This window comes from Protopterus annectens, chromosome 3.part0, assembly GCF_019279795.1.
Source record: "Protopterus annectens isolate FY-2018-M chromosome 3.part0, PAN1.0, whole genome shotgun sequence".
Lineage (NCBI taxonomy): Eukaryota > Metazoa > Chordata > Ceratodontiformes > Protopteridae > Protopterus > Protopterus annectens.
The window spans coordinates 1,984,106,902-1,984,131,249 of NC_056731.1; the positions used below are offsets into that span (position 1 = coordinate 1,984,106,902).

General features: G+C 38.5%; 1 protein-coding gene across 11 annotated transcripts in view; it reads left to right on the plus strand.

Annotated features, from left to right (window-relative positions):
* LOC122797235 (pituitary adenylate cyclase-activating polypeptide type I receptor-like) overlaps positions 1-24,348 on the plus strand; it is a 1,630,218-nt gene that overhangs the window by 1,111,802 nt on the left and 494,068 nt on the right. For all 11 annotated transcript variants that reach the window (XM_044066074.1, XM_044066073.1, XM_044066075.1 and 8 more), the window contains one exon: positions 21,142-21,274. In XM_044066074.1, the coding sequence (XP_043922009.1) occupies positions 21,142-21,274 (133 nt within the window). The remainder of the gene's footprint in view (positions 1-21,141; positions 21,275-24,348) is intronic.

The window sequence follows — 24,348 nt, forward strand, 5'->3', positions numbered from 1 at the left end:
CTTAGTAAGCTGGCCACTGTGCTTTCTCTTGTACATCAGATTATACTGTGTATGCCGATAACTTAGTCTTCCTAGCTGCCATGCATGCAGCAAATGAAAGAAAACTTGTTTTACTTTTTGCTTATTTGTTAATTGCTTTGTACTGGCTATAAACTGAATACTTTCTGTTATAATTTGACCTGATGGTGGAAACCTGCTATGTTTAGCTCCCACATACACATTTCACTTGTGTTTCTTAATCCCTAACCCTGCCAAACAACCTTACTACTATCATACAAACACTCCTATATCTTTTCACCTAATTCACAACTTCCATTTAATCTTTTAGCATCATTCTCAACTACCTCTCTCCCTCCCATACTGCTTTTCACTGTATTCCTACATAGTCACACACATCCCTAACAGTAGCTGTCTCTTGTACATTGTATCTTCTACTTTTGCCAAATAAACCCTCACTTCTTCCTATTTTAACTACATTTTCATACTCTAGTCTTTAATCCTCTCTATTCCTCACATTGTAGAGAAGATACTAGAACAACCTCCTTCATAGAAAATACATCTTTCTTACCTAACCACTATCAGCTTTCAGACTCCACACCACTAAATATCCTAATACCATGCAACTTCCCTACTGCTCCATGACCTGCCAACAATAACATACAGATCCCTTTACTTAATCCTGCCCCACGACCTGCCAACAATAACATACAGATCCCTTTACTTAATGCTGCCCCATGACCTGCCAACAATAACATACGGACCCCTTTACTTAATCCTGCCCCACGACCTGCCAACAATAACATACAGATCCCTTTACTTAATCCTGCCCCACGACCTGCCAACAATAACATACAGATCCCTTTACTTAATCCTGCCCCATGACCTGCCAACAATAACATACAGATCCCTTTACTTAATCCTGCCCCACGACCTGCCAACAGTAACATGCAGATCCCTTTACTTAATCCTGCCCCACGACCTGCCAACAGTAAAATGCAGATCCCTTTACTTAATCCTGCCCCACGACCTGCCAACAGTAACATGCAGATCCCTTTACTTAATCCTGCCCCACGACCTGCCAACAGTAACATGCAGATCCGTTTACTTAATCCTGCCCCACGACCTGCCAACAATAACATACAGATCCCTTTACTTAATTCTGCCCACGACCTGCCAACAATAACATACAGATCCCTTTACTTAATCCTGTCCCACGACCTGCCACCAATAACATACAGATCCCTTTACTTAATCCTGCCCCACGACCTGCCAACAGTAACTTGCAGATCCCTTTACTTAATCCTGCCCCATAATCTGCCAACAATAACATACAGATCCCTTTACATAATCCTGCCCCACGACCTGCCAACAATAACATACAGATCCCTTTACTTAATCCTGCCCCATGACCTGCCAACAATAACATGCAGATCCCTTTACTTAATGCTGCCCCATGACCTGCCAACAATAACATACAGATCCCTTTACTTAATACTGCCCCACGACCTGCCAACATGAACATGCAGATCCCTTTACTTAATCCTGCCCCACGACCTGCCAACAATAACATACAGATCCCTTTACTTAATCCTGCCCCACGACCTGCCAACAATAACATGCAGATCCCTTTACTTAATGCTGCCCCATGACCTGCCAACAATAACATACAGATCCCTTTACTTAATGCTGCCCCACGACCTGCCAACAATAACATGCAGATCCCTTTACTTAATCCTGCCACACGACCTGCCAACAATAACATACAGATCCCTTTACTTACTCATGCTACTCCTCCACTTATCCTATATTCTTCTTCTCCTTCTGGGCCATTTCTCATCCTACCACGACTCTGTAATAGCTCTCAACAGCTCTCCAACTCTTTCCCAACCACCTACTTGTACTTCCTCCCTCTTTACAGATCTCATCAAGCCTATTTAATGATGCTCCTCCAAACGTAGACTGATTAACTCCATTTCAACTCAAACCAAAGTAAAATTAAATGGAAAAATACTCTTCAAAAATAAGTATCAATAATTCTCCAATATACTACATTCCTTCTAGGAGGAGTCATTCACCCTAATACTGGTCCCACTTATCATAATCAACATAAAGACAATTCTCTTTCACACACACGCTACTCTAACCCTAAAATTGTCTACCCCCAACCCTGGTAATCTAATGTTTGTTGCCATAAATGTTTGAAGCATAAGACATAAAACTGCTGAACTAAATGCCAGGATTATCCAACATAAGCCTGATGTTCTCACTGTAACTGAAACTCGGCTTAAACCCAGCATAAACGACTCCAAAATGTCACCTCCCATCTATAATATCAGCCATAATGACCACATAAAGAAGAAAGGTGATGGCATTGCTTCAGTATTTCCCAGCCACTACCACATTTCCCCTTTCAACAAATCAATACCAAAGTTCAGTTCAGCAGAGCTTCTTATGACTTTCCTGAAATGAAACAATTATAAGCAAATATGTATTACTGTCTATCGTATCGTTCCTGACAGCAATACAACTTTACTGAAAGATAGCCTAGATTTATATCTATAACAATTCCACAAGAAAAAATACTACTAGGTGATGTGAATGTCAATTACTTGGACCGAAACTCTACCTCCCCTACATCTAGCATGAACTTACTTGGCTTTACACAACTAATTAATAGCTCCACACATGATAGCAAGACATCAAATTTCTTATTACACTGGATCCTAGTTTTAGACCCTAGCAAATACATCACCTCAAATAAAATATCTGACTGTCTCAGTGATAATCTCCCAGTCTATACAACCAGACATCTCACACATCCACTTAAACAGCATGTTTGTAAAACAGCATGCAGTCTTCCAAGGTTAACCCAGAAATGTTCATTACTAACCTATCATCTGTTACCTGGAACTTCTTAAACAAATTCTCACCGTACATGATGCTGTAAATGAATTCAGTGAAACTTTCCTGAATATCCTAAATAGCCTTGCACCAACTAGAAGGATGGGACTAAAAACAAATAATGCAATTTGTCTATCCAAAAAGAATAGAATTTGAATGCATGATAAAGAAAAAGCATTTAAAGAATGGCAGAAATATAAATAAAACACTACAATATCTTATAAACTTCAGAATGCTTCACAGTAGTATTAACAAGCAAATAAATAAATAAATAAAAACTATATTACAATAAGTTTCAGAGTAATAGTAATTTCAGCGCTAAAACAATCTGGACAACCATTATAGAAATCTTGCATCAGAGCTATAAATTCAACCCTAAACCCTCTCCCAATAGCTCATCATTCAAATACATTTGAACTCTTATTTCATAGATAGTATGGCATCTCTAACTAAGGATTTCCAAGCATCTAATCCTAATACTGCCCAACAGCCACATATGACCACATTCACTTTCATATTCAAACCTGTGTCCACATCATGTATATAAAACTACTCTTAAACTCAAACCATGCTGTTTTTCAGCTGATGACCTTCCAAGCAAGTACCTTAAAATAGCAGCCAATAGCATTGCCTATCTGGTCTCCATCCTTATAAATAAGCCAATCCAAAAATGCTACGTTCCTTCTCTCTGGAAAAAGTCACATGTTATGCTTCTGCACAGCGGAGGACATTCAACGGACATTGCTAACTATAGACCTACAGCAGTCTTATCCCCCTCTACAAAATACTTGAAAAATGCATTCAAAACCAATTATTAAACTGCATCCTGCAGTAAGAATTCCAATCGCCATACAGCATGCCTTCCATCCTTGCCATAGTACTAATACTGCACTTTTAACCTGTATTGACAGTGTCATCTAGTCTCTTCCTTATTTCTAGACTTGTCTAAAACCTTCGACACAGTTTGTCACAACAAACTTCTTCTTCAAATTACCTCACTAGGTCTGTATAAGCCTACTCTTCTATAGTTCAAAAACTAACTATCCAATAGGTATTAGTCAGTAAAATAGCATTCCATCCTCTCTCCATACCTCCCAGTCACCACCAGTGTATCTCAAGGCTTTATCTTTTGTCCCCTCCTCTTTAACAGTCTCACCAACACCCTCCAGACATCTGCACAACAGGCCTTTCTAATACAGCATGCAGAACACTTCACAATCATCTGCACATCTCACAACATGGCACACCTCTGAGCAATTACTCGCAAAGCTTTAAAAGCCCTGAAACATGGCTTTTCACTCACAACTCATGCTCAGCCCTAACAAAAAAAAAAACAAAAAAAAACAAAGTCCTCTCTCTTGATACTACAACCATTAAGGTCACTTCTCATAACAAATTAGTAGGGATGATAGTGGATAATAATCTTAAATTCAACCTGCATATACAAAATTGCATAATAAAAACTCATAGGTTCATAGGTTCATAGAAGGTTACTAGGCTAATGGCCCTAGAGTCCTTACAAGCATAGCCATATTTATCCTGAGCTGACCTAATTGTCAGTGGTTAAGTGAGTGGATTTCGCAGATGTAAGGGTCTATGGTAGTTAATACTGACCTCCACTGTCCAGGAGGAGCATGGGCACCACCCCAGGAGTGAATTTGCTGTCACCCATCCATTGATCTAGGTTGCATTTGAAGAGGGTCAGGGAAGGGCTCTGTTTCATGTAAACTGGTAGCTTGTTTTAGAGAAGTAGCAGTCTCTGGGAGATGTATCTACCTCTACAGCATGACCTGTTCATGCCGAGTTTAGGTTAAGATCCCTGGTGTGAGTACCCCTCCTGCAATTTGATTTACAAATGTGTAGCATTTCCATCAGAGCCAGGTCAGAGACTGCTTCATAAGCCAGTCACAGGTCACCCCTTAGGAACCTGTAAGAGACAGAATGCAATGACAGAGCTTCCAGTCTTTCTGAAAATACTTGTTTTGTGTACCATGTAATTTCTTGGTGAGAAACATCTGCAGTGTCTCCAGTTGTTGCAGGTGTGTGGTGAGGTACATGTAAAAAGGAGCATTGTACTCGATTATTGGTCTGATAAGGGGCTGAGTATAATGAAATTGTAACATCCTTAGATCTAGATGCAATTCCTTTACTTATAATATGTGCCACATAGAAAGATTTCCTTACTACTGTGGATATGTGATGGTCAAAGTTCAGGTTGCTATCAACCCGAGTACCCAGAGCACATACCACTGGGTCTACACTTGGGGTGTCTATAATGTAATTAGCAGGGATATCAACTTTCCCACAGAGAAGAATAATATATTTTTTGCATTTAGTTTTAGTACATGGCTTTGGCACCAATCATTTGTCTGTTAACCCTGTCTGCAGTGTATTAACATAATTGGGGGGGGGGGGGCTCAGAGATTGCTCCCAATTTGCAATCATCAGCGAACTTGGTCAGACAGAGGCAGTCCAGTTTTGCCTGAACTTCTGAGAAATAAATTCTGGACAGCAAGGGTCCCAGCACAGAACCCTGTGGTACACCACTGGTGATTGGTCTTTTGCTAGATGTGAAATCACTCACTTTGTCAGCGTGTGTCCTGTCAGTGAGCCAGTTGGCTATCCACCTAGTAATACAGGGGTTAAGTCCCGACTGGGAGAGTTTCTCTATAATACCTGAGTGGGGGATTGTGTCAAATGCCTTGGCTAGGTTAAGATAGAAGGTATGCATTGTCTTTCCCTTGTCCAGGGCCTTGATCACATTCTCAAAGAAGTCAACTATGTTTAACACAAATGCTCTACCTTTAACAAATCTGAGCTGGGTTGGGTCTAGAGTTTGGAGATTACCTATGTCCTTCTTAATAAAGTTTCTAATGATTCTTTCCATGCCTTTTCTTCACCAACACAACTAAAACTACACTCACCACTGCTTTTCTACTCCCCACACTTCTTTGCAGTGGACCCATCTTACTACACTTCTGACATCGCAAAAATCAAAACTAAAACAATGCTATAACAGAATTGCTAAATTTGCAGCAAATATTCCTTTTAGAACACACCACTGTATAGCAGTAAAACATCTAAATTGGTTAGAATTACCTTATCAACTAACATATACACAGCTTCTAATCACCTATAAAATTATCCAGCATCCATCCGCTTGTCCAGCAGTAAATAACATTCTACACAACCATGTTCCCAGTTGGTCATTATGATTCAATGTCCAAAACTGCTGTCTCTCCAGAAAGCTAGCAAATCTGTTGGGCATTGTCTGTAGTCATACCATGCTACTAAGGCTTAGAACTCCTTACTAGTATCCATCAGGTTAATACCCTCTTCCCATCCTTCCAAACCATTATGCAAGATTCCTAGGCAAGGACTGGCTCTGTTCTTGCTTAGTATCAGGACAAACTGTATCCCTAAATGCAAACAAATACCTATTCTTAGCTTACATCTCCTTACTCTCCCTTCTTCACTCACTTCCTTACTTCTATGAATTTCTCTCACTTGGATTTATCTCAAAATATACCATAAGCCTGCCTTTTCTCTCACTTCATATTGCAATTCCTGTTTGTATTATACTAACTTATCTTTAATTTCTCTATAAACTGGCTAAGAGTTCTCTAAATATTAAATAATTGTCATATAATTTATAAATATTTTCATTTATGTCTAATTTGATATAATTATTTAAACTGTACATATTTTTTGTATTATTTTTTTAAAGATTGTAAAATTATTATTCTTAAAATATTTTGTTATACCTTGGAGCTTTAATCCCCAGTCCTCCTCAGAAGATGAGCTCCTACCCAGTCGGCCTTTCCCAGTAATCAAATGTCAGTAAATAAGTAAGTAAATAAATAAATAAACAAATAATGACCATGTTGTCCCCAGTCCCCACATTAGCTATAGTGACCTGTTCTGCACACCTCCGAAGTTTATGAGTCAAGTTAAATAAATAATTACTACACTGTCCTCTACAATGCACCCAAACTATAGCAACCTTTTCTGCAAAAGCCTCTCAGTTTTGACTGAGATAAATTTTACAAAGTATATTGAATACACCATGAGCAGCAAACCACACAAGCTACAATGACTATCTTACACATCTCTGAGCAGGACTGGTTTTAAACTAGATGGGCTTCAGGACACAGCCCACTACTTACTCTGTGTCAACATTCATTTATACAGCTTGCATTGGTGAGCCAGTGAGGACCCAAGAACCTCTGAGTGTCTCAATGTTCTGCAACCATGTCTTATTCTAGAAGATGAATTGTTGACTGTTTTCTTTCACTACCTAGAAGAGATATTTATTTACATGGCAATGCTGTGTGAATCCACAGATAAAAGTAAGTGATATTATTTTTACAAACACAAGCACAGACACACACACACACACACACACACACACACACACACACACACACACACACACACACATGGCCTCTGAACAGCCAGGTCTAATCAATGCACAGGTATGCACACACAAAGTGCACACTTACCCACTGGCAAATTGGAGAAACAGTAATTCACCTGTGGCATGTCTTTGAGGTGCTGGAGGAAACCAGATTACATTGATAAAACCCAAATAGTGTGAAGGATGGTATGCAGATACCACACAGCAGAAGCCACAGGCAAGAGCTCAACCAGAGCCAAATGCTGGGAGTTGACAATGCTGCTCACTGTGCCACTGACCGTTTGATGTCACAGTCATTATTCTGTTCACGCCTGACCAGTGGTGACAGCTATTTATCATGTGCAGTACTGGTGTTTGGGATCGAGTAGCCCTTAATCTCTTAGTGAAGGCAACAGGGACAAAGAGCTAAAATCTGGGACAGAGTTGACATTTTACTCTTATATACTTAGAGAGTTATCAAAACAAGTTTTATGTTTTCCGAAGGAAATGGATTCTGAAACTCAAATGACCCTCATTATGTAGGGAACACAATATTCAATAATTTGTCAGAAAACCAAATAGTTTACAAAGACACTTAAAAATGTGAAAAAGTTAAGGACACTTTGAAAAGTCCAGGAACATTTCCACCTTTCTTCACACAAGTATGCATAAGCTGTCCAACCAGTGGCATAGCCATTGATCTGTTTGCTCAAGAAATAAGGACAGAGGCAGAAATAATAGAGAGATAAAGGCCTAACATCAGGTCAGTTTTTAAATATTACTTTGATTCATTAAGAAGATTAACAGAATGACAGAATTTCTAGTAACACAATTTGTGAGAAAATGTGTTACGGTCTGATAGATAGATAGTCTTCTGTGTATCTTCTCTGTCTTAAACTGGGATGAAAGAGAAGTCAAGAAGTCACAAATGTCCATAGTCATATACAGTGGATATAAAAAGTTTACACACCCCTGTTAAAAGGCCAGGATTTTGTGATATAAAAAAATGAGACCACAGTAAATCATTTCAAAACTTTGGCCATCTTTAATGTGACATATAATCTGTACAATTCAATTGAAAAGCAAACAAATGTGTTAGGGGAAAAAATATAAAAAATAAAAAACATACAATAAACTGGTTGCATAAGTGTGCATACCCTTAAACTAATACTTTATTGAATCACCTTTTGATTTAATTACAGCATTCAGTCTTCTTGAGTACACACCTGTCATCAATTAAAGAGACTCTAATTAACCCCAAATAAAGTTCAGCTGTCCTAGTAGGATTTTCCTGACATTTACTCAGTTGCCTGCTACAGCAAAATCCATGGTTCACAGAGAGCTTACAAAGCATCAAAGGGATCTCATTGTTGAAAGGTATCAGTCAGGAGAAGGGTATAAAAAACTTTCCACAGCATTGGCTATACCATGGAACACAGTGAAGACAGTCATGAAAAGTGGAGAAAATATGGGACAACAGTGATGTTGCAAAGAACTGTACATCCCTCTAAAACTGATGAAAAGACAAGACAAAACCTGGTCAGAGAAGCTGTCAAGAGGCCTATAGCAACACTGAAGGAGTTGCAGGAATTTCTGGCAAGTACTGGTTGTGTACAACATGTGACAACAATCTTCCATATTCTCCATATGTCTGGACTATGGGGTAGGGTTGCAAGATGGAAGCCTTTTCTTACACAGAAAAACATCCCGGCCTGGCCAAAATTTGCAAAACAATACATCAAGTCTCCCAAAAGCATGTGAGAAAATGTGTTACGGTCTGATGAGACCAAGGATGAACTTTTTGTCCACAATTCCAAAAGGTACGTTTGGCACAAAAACAAGACTTTGCATCACCAAAAGAACACCATCCCCACGGTGAAGCATGGTGGTGGCAGTATCATGCTTTGAGATTGCTTTTCTTCAGCTGGAACTGTGGCTTTAGTCAGGGTGGAGGGAATTGTGAACAGTTCCAAATACCAGTCACGTTTGACCCAAAAACTTCAAGCATCTGCTAGAAAGCTGAAGATGAAAAGGAATTTCACCTTTTCAACATGACAATGACCCCAAGTATACATCCAAATCAACAAAAGAATAGCTTCACCAGAAGAAAATTAAAGTTTTGGAATGGCCCAGCCAGAGCCCAGACCTAAATCCAATAGAAAATCTGTGGGGTGACCTGAAGAGGGCTGTGCACAAGAGATGTCCTCGCAATCTGACAGATTTGGAGCACTTTTACGAAGAGAAGTGAGCAAATATTGCCAACTCAAGATGTGCCATGCTTTTAGACTCCTACCCAAGAAGACTGAATGCTGTAATTAAATCCAATGTTGCTTCAACAAAGTATTAGTTTAAGGGTGTGCACACTTATGCAACCAGCTTATTGTATGATTTTTATTTTTTATATTTTTCCCCTAACAGATTTGTTTGTTTTTCAGTTGAATTGTGCAGGTTATAGGTCACATTAAAGATGGGAAAAGTTTTGAAATGATTTATTGTGGCCTCGTTTTTTCATATCACAAAAACCTGGCATTTTAACACTGGTGTCTAAACTTTTTATATCCACTGTATTTCCAGGAATGCTCTCATACACACACACACACACACACACACATATATATATATATATATATATATATATATATATATATATATATATATATATATATATATATATATATATATACGTACATATATACAACAATATCATTCCTGATGTCTATGCCTAGACTGGGACAAAACTAAAAACTAAAAATGGAATATAACAACATATTTCAACATCTTTCAGTTAGAATAACATAAAAGGCATGCCTCCTTAATACAAAGCCCAAAAGATAGCTGCCTGCATACATATATGATATTTGATTGTGCAGAAACTTAAAAAAAATAACATTTACAGTAAAGGATTCAATAAGCTGTACTAACTGTCTGTGCACATCTCTGATGTTTGTGAGGAACGTTAAAGATGTTACCAAGTTACCAAGTCTGTGATGGTCATTTCCCAGAAGATTCCCTTTTCTCTGAGGTATTGTGATCTCGTAGTTGGCATATATAAGTTAGATTTTTCACTGAGAATTTTCTCATTGCACAATAGCCTGTGTTCACTACATCTGACCTCAGTACTGCTGGAGCTCTGCCACAAGGCCTGACTCCCAAACGTTTTCACTGAGAATTATTTCATTGTACAGTAGCCTGCAGTCACTGAATCTGACATCAGTACTGCAGGAATTCTGCACAAGGCCCAACTCCCAAACATTTTCACTGAGAATTTTGCCATTGTGCATTAGTCTTTTGTTATCACATCTAACCTCAATACTGCAGGTCTACACAAGGCCCATCTTCCAAACATTTTCACTGACAATGTTGTCATTGTTTAATAGCTTGTAGTCACTACGTCCAACCCCAAAACTGTAGGAGCTCTCCCACAAGGCACAGCTCCTAAATGTTTCACTGATAATTTTGTCATTGTACAGTGTAAGCAAATTTAACTTGAAGAACCTTACTGTGTATGAACTTCGGGTCTATATTATATCCTTGAACGCTTAAAAAAGCGAACACTGATTGATCAAACTTATTTTTGCGAAACTGCAAAATATCGAAGCAGCAGAAACTTGAATTATTTCCTAGGGAAATAATTCAGTTGTCCGTTTCTGTTGCTTCGGTATTTTCAGTGTTATGGTGGAAAGTTACCGGTCGGATTCAGGTGCGATTGTGTGGATGTGAGTGTTAGGGTGATTTAGGTGATTTAGGGTTAGGGCTCGGGTTAGTTGTGTGTGCGATTGAGTGGACATGAGGGTTAGGGCGGATTTAAGTGAGTTAGGGTTAAGGAGTGGGTGAGGTGAGTGTGCGATAGTGACGGACCTTAGGGTTAGGGTTTGGGTTAAGGTAAGTGGGTAGTTAGTGGTGTGTGCATAGTTTAGTGTAGGGTTAGGTATCAGATTTTAGGTGTATGTGTGTGGATTTCTGTTTGTTTGGTGTGCTTGTGTTGTGTGTATGTGTTTTGGATCAGTGATTTTTTTCCCTGGGAAAAAATAGCTGATCTGACAGTTCGAGATTGTAAGCTTTTGCTTAAATTAGGTCAATCAATCAGCGTTCGCTTTTTTAAGCGTTCGATGATATAATATAGACCCTGAACTTCAACTAGTCAAATATGTGCCTGCCCTTTGATGAAAAGTGGTTTTATCACCCTCCCAAAGAATAGTTCTGACAGTCTAAGGACCACTTAGTAAGCTGGCCACTGTGCTTTCTCTTGTACATCAGATTATACTGTGTATGCCGATAACTTAGTCTTCCTAGCTGCCATGCATGCAGCAAATGAAAGAAAACTTGTTTTACTTTTTGCTTATTTGTTAATTGCTTTGTACTGGCTATAAACTGAATACTTTCTGTTATAATTTGACCTGATGGTGGAAACCTGCTATGTTTAGCTCCCACATACACATTTCACTTGTGTTTCTTAATCCCTAACCCTGCCAAACAACCTTACTACTATCATACAAACACTCCTATATCTTTTCACCTAATTCACAACTTCCATTTAATCTTTTAGCATCATTCTCAACTACCTCTCTCCCTCCCATACTGCTTTTCACTGTATTCCTACATAGTCACACACATCCCTAACAGTAGCTGTCTCTTGTACATTGTATCTTCTACTTTTGCCAAATAAACCCTCACTTCTTCCTATTTTAACTACATTTTCATACTCTAGTCTTTAATCCTCTCTATTCCTCACATTGTAGAGAAGATACTAGAACAACCTCCCTTCATAGAAAATACATCTTTCTTACCTAACCACTATCAGCTTTCAGACTCCACACCACTAAATATCCTAATACCATGCAACTTCCCTACTGCTCCATGACCTGCCAACAATAACATACAGATCCCTTTACTTAATCCTGCCCCACGACCTGCCAACAATAACATACAGATCCCTTTACTTAATGCTGCCCCATGACCTGCCAACAATAACATACGGACCCCTTTACTTAATCCTGCCCCACGACCTGCCAACAATAACATACAGATCCCTTTACTTAATCCTGCCCCACGACCTGCCAACAATAACATACAGATCCCTTTACTTAATCCTGCCCCATGACCTGCCAACAATAACATACAGATCCCTTTACTTAATCCTGCCCCACGACCTGCCAACAGTAACATGCAGATCCCTTTACTTAATCCTGCCCCACGACCTGCCAACAGTAAAATGCAGATCCCTTTACTTAATCCTGCCCCACGACCTGCCAACAGTAACATGCAGATCCCTTTACTTAATCCTGCCCCACGACCTGCCAACAGTAACATGCAGATCCGTTTACTTAATCCTGCCCCACGACCTGCCAACAATAACATACAGATCCCTTTACTTAATTCTGCCCCACGACCTGCCAACAATAACATACAGATCCCTTTACTTAATCCTGTCCCACGACCTGCCACCAATAACATACAGATCCCTTTACTTAATCCTGCCCCACGACCTGCCAACAGTAACTTGCAGATCCCTTTACTTAATCCTGCCCCATAATCTGCCAACAATAACATACAGATCCCTTTACATAATCCTGCCCCACGACCTGCCAACAATAACATACAGATCCCTTTACTTAATCCTGCCCCATGACCTGCCAACAATAACATGCAGATCCCTTTACTTAATGCTGCCCCATGACCTGCCAACAATAACATACAGATCCCTTTACTTAATACTGCCCCACGACCTGCCAACATGAACATGCAGATCCCTTTACTTAATCCTGCCCCACGACCTGCCAACAATAACATACAGATCCCTTTACTTAATCCTGCCCCACGACCTGCCAACAATAACATGCAGATCCCTTTACTTAATGCTGCCCCATGACCTGCCAACAATAACATACAGATCCCTTTACTTAATGCTGCCCCACGACCTGCCAACAATAACATGCAGATCCCTTTACTTAATCCTGCCACACGACCTGCCAACAATAACATACAGATCCCTTTACTTACTCATGCTACTCCTCCACTTATCCTATATTCTTCTTCTCCTTCTGGGCCATTTCTCATCCTACCACGACTCTGTAATAGCTCTCAACAGCTCTCCAACTCTTTCCCAACCACCTACTTGTACTTCCTCCCTCTTTACAGATCTCATCAAGCCTATTTAATGATGCTCCTCCAAAGCGTAGACTGATTAACTCCATTTCAACTCAAACCAAAGTAAAATTAAATGGAAAAATACTCTTCAAAAATAAGTATCAATAATTCTCCAATATACTACATTCCTTCTAGGAGGAGTCATTCACCCTAATACTGGTCCCACTTATCATAATCAACATAAAGACAATTCTCTTTCACACACACGCTACTCTAACCCTAAAATTGTCTACCCCCAACCCTGGTAATCTAATGTTTGTTGCCATAAATGTTTGAAGCATAAGACATAAAACTGCTGAACTAAATGCCAGGATTATCCAACATAAGCCTGATGTTCTCACTGTAACTGAAACTCGGCTTAAACCCAGCATAAACGACTCCAAAATGTCACCTCCCATCTATAATATCAGCCATAATGACCACATAAAGAAGAAAGGTGATGGCATTGCTTCAGTATTTCCCAGCCACTACCACATTTCCCCTTTCAACAAATCAATACCAAAGTTCAGTTCAGCAGAGCTTCTTATGACTTTCCTGAAATGAAACAATTATAAGCAAATATGTATTACTGTCTATCGTATCGTTCCTGACAGCAATACAACTTTACTGAAAGATAGCCTAGATTTATATCTATAACAATTCCACAAGAAAAAATACTACTAGGTGATGTGAATGTCAATTACTTGGACCGAAACTCTACCTCCCTACATCTAGCATGAACTTACTTGGCTTTACACAACTAATTAATAGCTCCACACATGATAGCAAGACATCAAATTTCTTATTACACTGGATCCTAGTTTTAGACCCTAGCAAATACATCACCTCAAATAAAATATCTGACTGTCTCAGTGATAATCTCCCAGTCTATACAACCAGACATCTCACACATCCACTTAAACAGCATGTTTGTAAAACAGCATGCAGTCTTCCAAGGTTAACCCAGAAATGTTCATTACTAACCTATCATCTGTTACCTGGAACTTCTTAAACAAATTCTCACCGTACATGATGCTGTAAATGAATTCAGTGAAACTTTCCTGAATATCCTAAATAGCCTTGCACCAACTAGAAGGATGGGACTAAAAACAAATAATGCAATTTGTCTATCCAAAAAGAATAGAATTTGAATGCATGATAAAGAAAAAGCATTTAAAGAATGGCAGAAATATAAATAAAACACTACAATATCTTATAAACTTCAGAATGCTTCACAGTAGTATTAACAAGCAAATAAATAAATAAATAAAAACTATATTACAATAAGTTTCAGAGTAATAGTAATTTCAGCGCTAAAACAATCTGGACAACCATTATAGAAATCTTGCATCAGAGCTATAAATTCAACCCTAAACCCTCTCCCAATAGCTCATCATTCAAATACATTTGAACTCTTATTTCATAGATAGTATGGCATCTCTAACTAAGGATTTCCAAGCATCTAATCCTAATACTGCCCAACAGCCACATATGACCACATTCACTTTCATATTCAAACCTGTGTCCACATCATGTATATAAAACTACTCTTAAACTCAAACCATGCTGTTTTTCAGCTGATGACCTTCCAAGCAAGTACCTTAAAATAGCAGCCAATAGCATTGCCTATCTGGTCTCCATCCTTATAAATAAGCCAATCCAAAAATGCTACGTTCCTTCTCTCTGGAAAAAGTCACATGTTATGCTTCTGCACAGCGGAGGACATTCAACGGACATTGCTAACTATAGACCTACAGCAGTCTTATCCCCCTCTACAAAATACTTGAAAATGCATTCAAAACCAATTATTAAACTGCATCCTGCAGTAAGAATTCCAATCGCCATACAGCATGCCTTCCATCCTTGCCATAGTACTAATACTGCACTTTTAACCTGTATTGACAGTGTCATCTAGTCTCTTCCTTATTTCTAGACTTGTCTAAAACCTTCGACACAGTTTGTCACAACAAACTTCTTCTTCAAATTACCTCACTAGGTCTGTATAAGCCTACTCTTCTATAGTTCAAAAACTAACTATCCAATAGGTATTAGTCAGTAAAATAGCATTCCATCCTCTCTCCATACCTCCCAGTCACCACCAGTGTATCTCAAGGCTTTATCTTTTGTCCCCTCCTCTTTAACAGTCTCACCAACACCCTCCAGACATCTGCACAACAGGCCTTTCTAATACAGCATGCAGAACACTTCACAATCATCTGCACATCTCACAACATGGCACACCTCTGAGCAATTACTCGCAAAGCTTTAAAAGCCCTGAAACATGGCTTTTTCACTCACAACTCATGCTCAGCCCTAACAAAAAAAAAAACAAAAAAAAACAAAGTCCTCTCTCTTGATACTACAACCATTAAGGTCACTTCTCATAACAAATTAGTAGGGATGATAGTGGATAATAATCTTAAATTCAACCTGCATATACAAAATTGCATAATAAAAACTCATAGGTTCATAGGTTCATAGAAGGTTACTAGGCTAATGGCCCTAGAGTCCTTACAAGCATAGCCATATTTATCCTGAGCTGACCTAATTGTCAGTGGTTAAGTGAGTGGATTTCGCAGATGTAAGGGTCTATGGTAGTTAATACTGACCTCCACTGTCCAGGAGGAGCATGGGCACCACCCCAGGAGTGAATTTGCTGTCACCCATCCATTGATCTAGGTTGCATTTGAAGAGGGTCAGGAAGGGCTCTGTTTCATGTAAACTGGTAGCTTGTTTTAGAGAAGTAGCAGTCTCTGGGAGATGTATCTACCTCTACAGCATGACCTGTTCATGCCGAGTTTAGGTTAAGATCCCTGGTGTGAGTACCCCTCCTGCAATTTGATTTACAAATGTGTAGCATTTCCATCAGAGCCAGGTCAGAGACTGCTTCATAAGCCAGTCACAGGTCACCCCTTAGGAACCTGTAAGAGACAGAATGCAATGACAGAGCTTCCAGTCTTTCTGAAAATACTTGTTTTGTGTACCATGTAATTTCTTGGTGAGAAACATCTGCAGTGTCTCCAGTTGTTGCAGGTGTGTGGTGAGGTACATGTAAAAAGGAGCATTGTACTCGATTATTGGTCTGATAAGGGGCTGAGTATAATGAAATTGTAACATCCTTAGATCTAGATGCAATTCCTTTACTTATAATATGTGCCACATAGAAAGATTTCCTTACTACTGTGGATATGTGATGGTCAAAGTTCAGGTTGCTATCAACCCGAGTACCCAGAGCACATACCACTGGGTCTACACTTGGGGGTGTCTATAATGTAATTAGCAGGGATATCAACTTTCCCACAGAGAAGAATAATATATTTTTTGCATTTAGTTTTAGTACATGGCTTTGGCACCAATCATTTGTCTGTTAACCCTGTCTGCAGTGTATTAACATAATTGGGGGGGGGGGGGCTCAGAGATTGCTCCCAATTTGCAATCATCAGCGAACTTGGTCAGACAGAGGCAGTCCAGTTTTGCCTGAACTTCTGAGAAATAAATTCTGGACAGCAAGGGTCCCAGCACAGAACCCTGTGGTACACCACTGGTGATTGGTCTTTGCTAGATGTGAAATCACTCACTTTGTCAGCGTGTGTCCTGTCAGTGAGCCAGTTGGCTATCCACCTAGTAATACAGGGGTTAAGTCCCGACTGGGAGAGTTTCTCTATAATACCTGAGTGGGGGATTGTGTCAAATGCCTTGGCTAGGTTAAGATAGAAGGTATGCATTGTCTTTCCCTTGTCCAGGGCCTTGATCACATTCTCAAAGAAGTCAACTATGTTTAACACAAATGCTCTACCTTTAACAAATCTGAGCTGGGTTGGGTCTAGAGTTTGGAGATTACCTATGTCCTTCTTAATAAAGTTTCTAATGATTCTTTCCATGCCTTTTCTTCACCAACACAACTAAAACTACACTCACCACTGCTTTTCTACTCCCCACACTTCTTTGCAGTGGACCCATCTTACTACACTTCTGACATCGCAAAAATCAAAACTAAAACAATGCTATAACAGAATTGCTAAATTTGCAGCAAATATTCCTTTTAGAACACACCACTGTATAGCAGTAAAACATCTAAATTGGTTAGAATTACCTTATCAACTAACATATACACAGCTTCTAATCACCTATAAAATTATCCAGCATCCATCCGCTTGTCCAGCAGTAAATAACATTCTACACAACCATGTTCCCAGTTGGTCATTATGATTCAATGTCCAAAAACTGCTGTCTCTCCAGAAAGCTAGCAAATCTGTTGGGCATTGTCTGTAGTCATACCATGCTACTAAGGCTTAGAACTCCTTACTAGTATCCATCAGGTTAATACCCTCTTCCCATCCTTCCAAACCATTATGCAAGATTCCTAGGCAAGGACTGGCTCTGTTCTTGCTTAGTATCAGGACAAACTGTATCCCTAAATGCAAACAAATACCTATTCTTAGCTTACATCTCCTTACTCTCCCTTCTTCACTCACTTCCTTACTTCTATGAATTTCTCTCACTTGGATTTATCTCAAAATATACCATAAGCCTGCCTTTTCTCTCACTTCATATTGCAATTCCTGTTTGTATTATACTAACTTATCTTTAATTTCTCTATAAACTGGCTAAGAGTTCTCTAAATATTAAATAATTGTCATATAATTTATAAATATTTTCATTTATGTCTAATTTGATATAATTATTTAAACTGTACATATTTTTTGTATTATTTTTTTAAAGATTGTAAAATTATTATTCTTAAAATATTTTGTTATACCTTGGAGCTTTAATCCCCAGTCCTCCTCAGAAGATGAGCTCCTACCCAGTCGGCCTTTCCCAGTAATCAAATGTCAGTAAATAAGTAAGTAAATAAATAAATAAATAAATAAACAAATAATGACCATGTTGTCCCCAGTCCCCACATTAGCTATAGTGACCTGTTCTGCACACCTCCGAAGTTTATGAGTCAAGTTAAATAAATAATTACTACACTGTCCTCTACAATGCACCCAAACTATAGCAACCTTTTCTGCAAAAGCCTCTCAGTTTTGACTGAGATAAATTTTACAAAGTATATTGAATACACCATGAGCAGCAAACCACACAAGCTACAATGACTATCTTACACATCTCTGAGCAGGACTGGTTTTAAACTAGATGGGCTTCAGGACACAGCCCACTACTTACTCTGTGTCAACATTCATTTATACAGCTTGCATTGGTGAGCCAGTGAGGACCCAAGAACCTCTGAGTGTCTCAATGTTCTGCAACCATGTCTTATTCTAGAAGATGAATTGTTGACTGTTTTCTTTCACTACCTAGAAGAGATATTTATTTACATGGCAATGCTGTGTGAATCCACAGATAAAAGTAAGTGATATTATTTTTACAAACACAAGCACAGACACACACACACACACACACACACACACACACACACACACACACACACACACACACACATGGCCTCTGAACAGCCAGGTCTAATCAATGCACAGGTATGCACACACAAAGTGCACACTTACCCACTGGCAAATTGGAGAAACAGTAATTCACCTGTGGCATGTCTTTGAGGTGCTGGAGGAAACCAGATTACATTGATAAAACCCAAATAGTGTGAAGGATGGTATGCAGATACCACACAGCAGAAGCCACAGGCAAGAGCTCAACCAGAGCCAAATGCTGGGAGTTGACAATGCTGCTCACTGTGCCACTGACCGTTTGATGTCACAGTCATTATTCTGTTCACGCCTGACCAGTGGTGACAGCTATTTATCATGTGCAGTACTGGTGTTTGGGATCGAGTAGCCCTTAATCTCTTAGTGAAGGCAACAGGGACAAAGAGCTAAAATCTGGGACAGAGTTGACATTTTACTCTTATATACTTAGAGAGTTATCAAAACAAGTTTTATGTTTTCCGAAGGAAATGGATTCTGAAACTCAAATGACCCTCATTATGTAGGGAACACAATATTCAATAATTTGTCAGAAAACCAAATAGTTTACAAAGACACTTAAAAATGTGAAAAAGTTAAGGACACTTTGAAAAGTCCAGGAACATTTCCACCTTTCTTCACACAAGTATGCATAAGCTGTCCAACCAGTGGCATAGCCATTGATCTGTTTGCTCAAGAAATAAGGACAGAGGCAGAAATAATAGAGAGATAAAGGCCTAACATCAGGTCAGTTTTTAAATATTACTTTGATTCATTAAGAAGATTAACAGAATGACAGAATTTCTAGTAACACAATTTCTGAAGGTTAAGAAGAATGAAATATTGATTTCTGGCATAAATGATTTACCACAATCCTCAGTGATTTACCAGAAAATCAAAAATGTTGTGAGGGATAGGGCAAATTGATGAGGCAACATTGTAGAGGTAGCTGAGATGAGTGCTGAGCCCTTTTCTGCCCATGATATCTTGTTGAGTGCAGTGAAAAGAATCAGCTTGCCTGCTACTAGCCAGTAAATCTTTTTCTCCTGCTTTTTCTTTCTTCAACACAGGCCTGCTCAGCATTCAGAATGTCCTGACTTTTGGTCTCGCGCACCTATCAAGCATCTGTTTAGTCAATCACATGTATTTGAGTAAACAGCTGTAGGCCAAACACACAATTAATCATCTCTGGAACTCCTATACATACATACATATATGTATGTATGTATGTGTATCTCTCTCTTTCTCTGTCTCTCTCTTTCTCTGTATCTATAGTTATATCTATATATCTATAGGGGTCTACTATACATGATTGACATTTCAGAATGTTGAAGACCATATGCCCGAGACCATATGATCGACATTCTAAATATCAACCATGTAATAAAAAAAAAAAAAAAACACAACAACAATTTACCTTCACACTGCTGCCCCCCACACCTCCCGTAACTTAAATATACCAACTCCGAGATCGCACTACAGTACGGAAAATGGAAATCTTTCCATTCTGCACTGTACGGAGATGCCAGTTCCGCATGGTCGACATTTTGAATGTCGATCATATGGTCTCGGCCATTTGGTCTTCGACATTCTGAAATTTCGACCATGTGTAGGGGATCCAGCTATAGATATAGATAAAAACATATAGATATAGATGGACTGATATGTTTTACAATACACGTTATAAACTCACCTACAGTCATGCACACACAGATACACATTGTATGTACATACATATCAAATTAAAAAGTATATGCCTGTTCTAATTTGCTTAGAACAAACATAGGTATCTTATTTTAGATGGCAACATTTGAACAGCTAATATTGTACCATGTTTTGCAAACAGCGTGATTTCATTTGAGATCATTTTCCTGTCAAATGATTTTTTTAATGATTACTAATAATTATAATGCTGGCTAATGGTAAGAATGATTAATTTATGAATCGCATCCAGTTTTCTTTTTTTCATTCTGAATAATAGTGCTAATAGTCATTAATTCACAAGTCTTTTTTTTTCTTTTGTTTTTAAGAATTAGTAAAGACTAATCATTTCTAAGGATGCTTTCAAATCTGAGAATTTGTACTGATTTTTGAGCGTCAGTAGTTGAGAGCTACTATTGTTATATTTCTGAGAACATTGTATGCTTTCAAAATATAAACAATCATGGTGATAAGCCTTTGTAGGTTAAGTTTTGCATTTATTAAGTATGCATGTCTTATTTTTGTTTCTATAATATAATACTTGGCGATTAAATTGGCTGACAAATACTAATTGTATTAACTGCTTTCTTTTTACTTCAGGAAGCTGCACTGCACAAGAAACTTTATCCATATGAATCTGTTTGTCTCCTTTATTTTAAGAGCAATATCTGTTTTTATCAAAGATGGAATTCTTTATGCTGAAGAAGATAGCAATCACTGTGTTATGGCTACGGTAAGAAGTGAATATGGTTTGTTCTCTAGTAGCACTGTTTTATATTAAACTCATTATGCCTGCATAGTTCAGAAGTGACAGATAAGTTTACCTCATGATCCAGTAACATGAAGGGGGAAACCGTCTTTAAAACTACAAGATCTGCAGTACCCTATGCTACTGCCATACCCTTTACCACAGGAAAAATAATGATAACCTAATGCGATTGCATCATTTTCAAAACTATTTAGAAAGAGTATCATATGGGGCATCTTTGTCATTCCATATATTGTATTTGCTACATAAACAGCTCATAAATTAGTGTGTGTATTACCTTCCCCGTATTGCTCACCATATAACTGTAACTCACTTGCATAAATTTGAGATGGCTCTTTGTAAAAGTTAAGTTATATCCAGTGTTAGAGATTGTGCAGTGTATCATGACATTTTTTTTATGTTTACCTTTGAATAATATTTCTACAGATGAGTATGTCCAGTGTATTTAAAATCATCATGGGTATTTTATTTTTCTAGACTATAAATGGTTAAGAAGAGAAAACATCTCAGTTAGCCAATGAAAAAACTATGTTATGTTTGGGTTAATGGAAATTTCCCATTATTTCTTTGACATTAATAGACAATTGTATTAATTTATGTATATACCAATAGCCAATGAATGGTTTATTGTTTAATGAAGGGCTACCATATTAGGTGTTTTGCATGTGTTTCACATTTCCTGTTTATGATGTTATTAGGAAAAATTTACATAGCTGCCCATTATGAGGATATTTATTAATCTCTATATTGTTTTTGCTTCTCACAATCAATATAAAACTTAAAATATAGAGAACTCATTTTACAGATCAACAGCCTACATTTTATTAAAAAGTTCAGGACTTACTCTTCTGGTTTCTCTGTTCAAATACTGATTTAGTTTCAAATAATTGTAGTATATTTTGTAACTAATAATATAGCTTATTAATTGTAAATGCTGCTGTTGTAACATTTAAATGTAACTGCAAATGTTACTCTTGTAGGTTGTGTGTGTGTGTGTGTGTGTGTGTGTGTGTGTGTGTGTGTGTGTGTGTGTGTGTGTGTGTGTGTGCATGTGTGTGTGTATTTGTATAGATGTGTGTGTGTATACATGTGCCTGTGTGTGTGTGTGTTTGTGTGTGTGTGTGTGTGTGTGTGTGTGTGTGTGTGTGTGTGTGTGTGTGTGTGTGTGTGTGTGTGTATTTGTATAGATACGCATGCGCGCGCATGAACATGTGCATGTGTGTGTGTGTGTGTGTGTGTGTGTGTGTGTGTGTGTGTGTGTGTATTTGTATAGATACGTGTATGCGCGCGCGCGTGTGTGTGTGTGTGTGTGTGTGTGTGTGTGTGTGTGTGTGTGTGTGTGTGTAAGCTAGGTAGTTGGGTTTTTTTTTTCATTTTTTTTCCATTTATAATCTGTTCTTTTGTGGCAATTATTTTTAAAATGTTCAGGCTGTTTGTATTTGCACTCCCTGCTGGAAAGCTGCTCTATTTCAACATACTTGCAGTCCATTTGTTGGTATTCAGAAAGAACTCCACCATGTGTTGTAAATGCTGTGGCCAAAAGGAATATTTTCAGTTCTCATTCAGAAACATTTAGTTGCAACTAGGAAACATGTCATTATCATCTAATTTACATATATCTAAAGTATGCAATGCTGCCACTAGTTTAATCCACACTTTCTTGCAGTAAGTACCACTGGCAGCCCCTCCATCTTGTTGACATAGGCACCCACTTATTTCTCCCACACATATGCACACATACCAATTCAAACACACACGCAAGGACACAATCCCATCCCTGTTCACTGCTCCTGATCTTACAGAAGATCCCTGATGCAGCCTTTAATTTTTTTCTATGCCCCTTGTAAATTATGGATGATTATAGTCCGTCAATAATGCTAGCCGTTAGAGTTTCAGTCTTCTTGCTGTTCAGAAACTGCATCACAATACTAGACATGTTGTTTTACTTACTTTTTAAGTGACTAAGAATGATATTCAAAGTCTCCCTGGTGTCATCCATGTTCCTGCAGGCTTCGTCAGAATTGTTGAAGACAACGATGAGAACTACAGCAGACTCCCTCCTACGGATGCACCCCATTGCCTCTCAGTCATCCATGATTTTACAGAATGTCACTCATTTTGCCTTTTTTACCTTCCTTGTTCCTTGTAAATCACAGACCATTACAGTCAGTCAGTAATGCCAGACATTAGAGTTTCATGCTCTGTATTAATCAGAAAATGCATTGTGATCTTGTATTGATCAGAAAATGCATTGTGATAAAAGATCACTAGATGTTTTTTTAACTTTTTACATGCCTTGCAGCAACTTGTAAACAGTGTCTCTTCTGTCTAGTGTCCCCCTCCCCCACACATATAGTTCAGAACATCATTTGTGCTACACAGTCTATTGATCTATTAACTTTGTAAGTAATGCAGGGTTATAATCACAGACTAGCCTCGGTGTCTAGTGTTCCCACCATCAGAAAACTCTATGCAAAACCTGTTGTTCTATTAACTTTTTGCATGCATGTTGTTCTAGTGTCTCCCTCTCCAGTATTATAAGCTTTGTACAATTTTAGGGGAGTTTAAAGATATGACAGCCAAACCCCCAAATTCTACTCCAAACACCGACATTTAGATATCAATACAGATACATATGCATGCATATGCACACACTCACACACACACACACACACACACACACACACACACACACACACACACACACATGTGCGCGCACACACAGACACTCACACAAAGTCACCTGAGAGCACTAATACCTCTGCATACACATACTCACACGCACCCTGCCACTTCCTTAACACATTTACCTGATTTTACCTTTTATGTGCTCTCCCCCACTGACTACAATAGCCAACCATGCTAACTTACATGGTGGAGTGATAACTCTGTTACATAAAAACCTTACTACAAGCATTGCGTGGTGAGGGTGCATATCTAATTAGCATAGGCCACTCCTTAGAGTGAGTCATTAGCATAGAGTATGTTTGTGGAGACAGCCCACCCTGATGGTACTATAAGTTGTACACAATCACTGT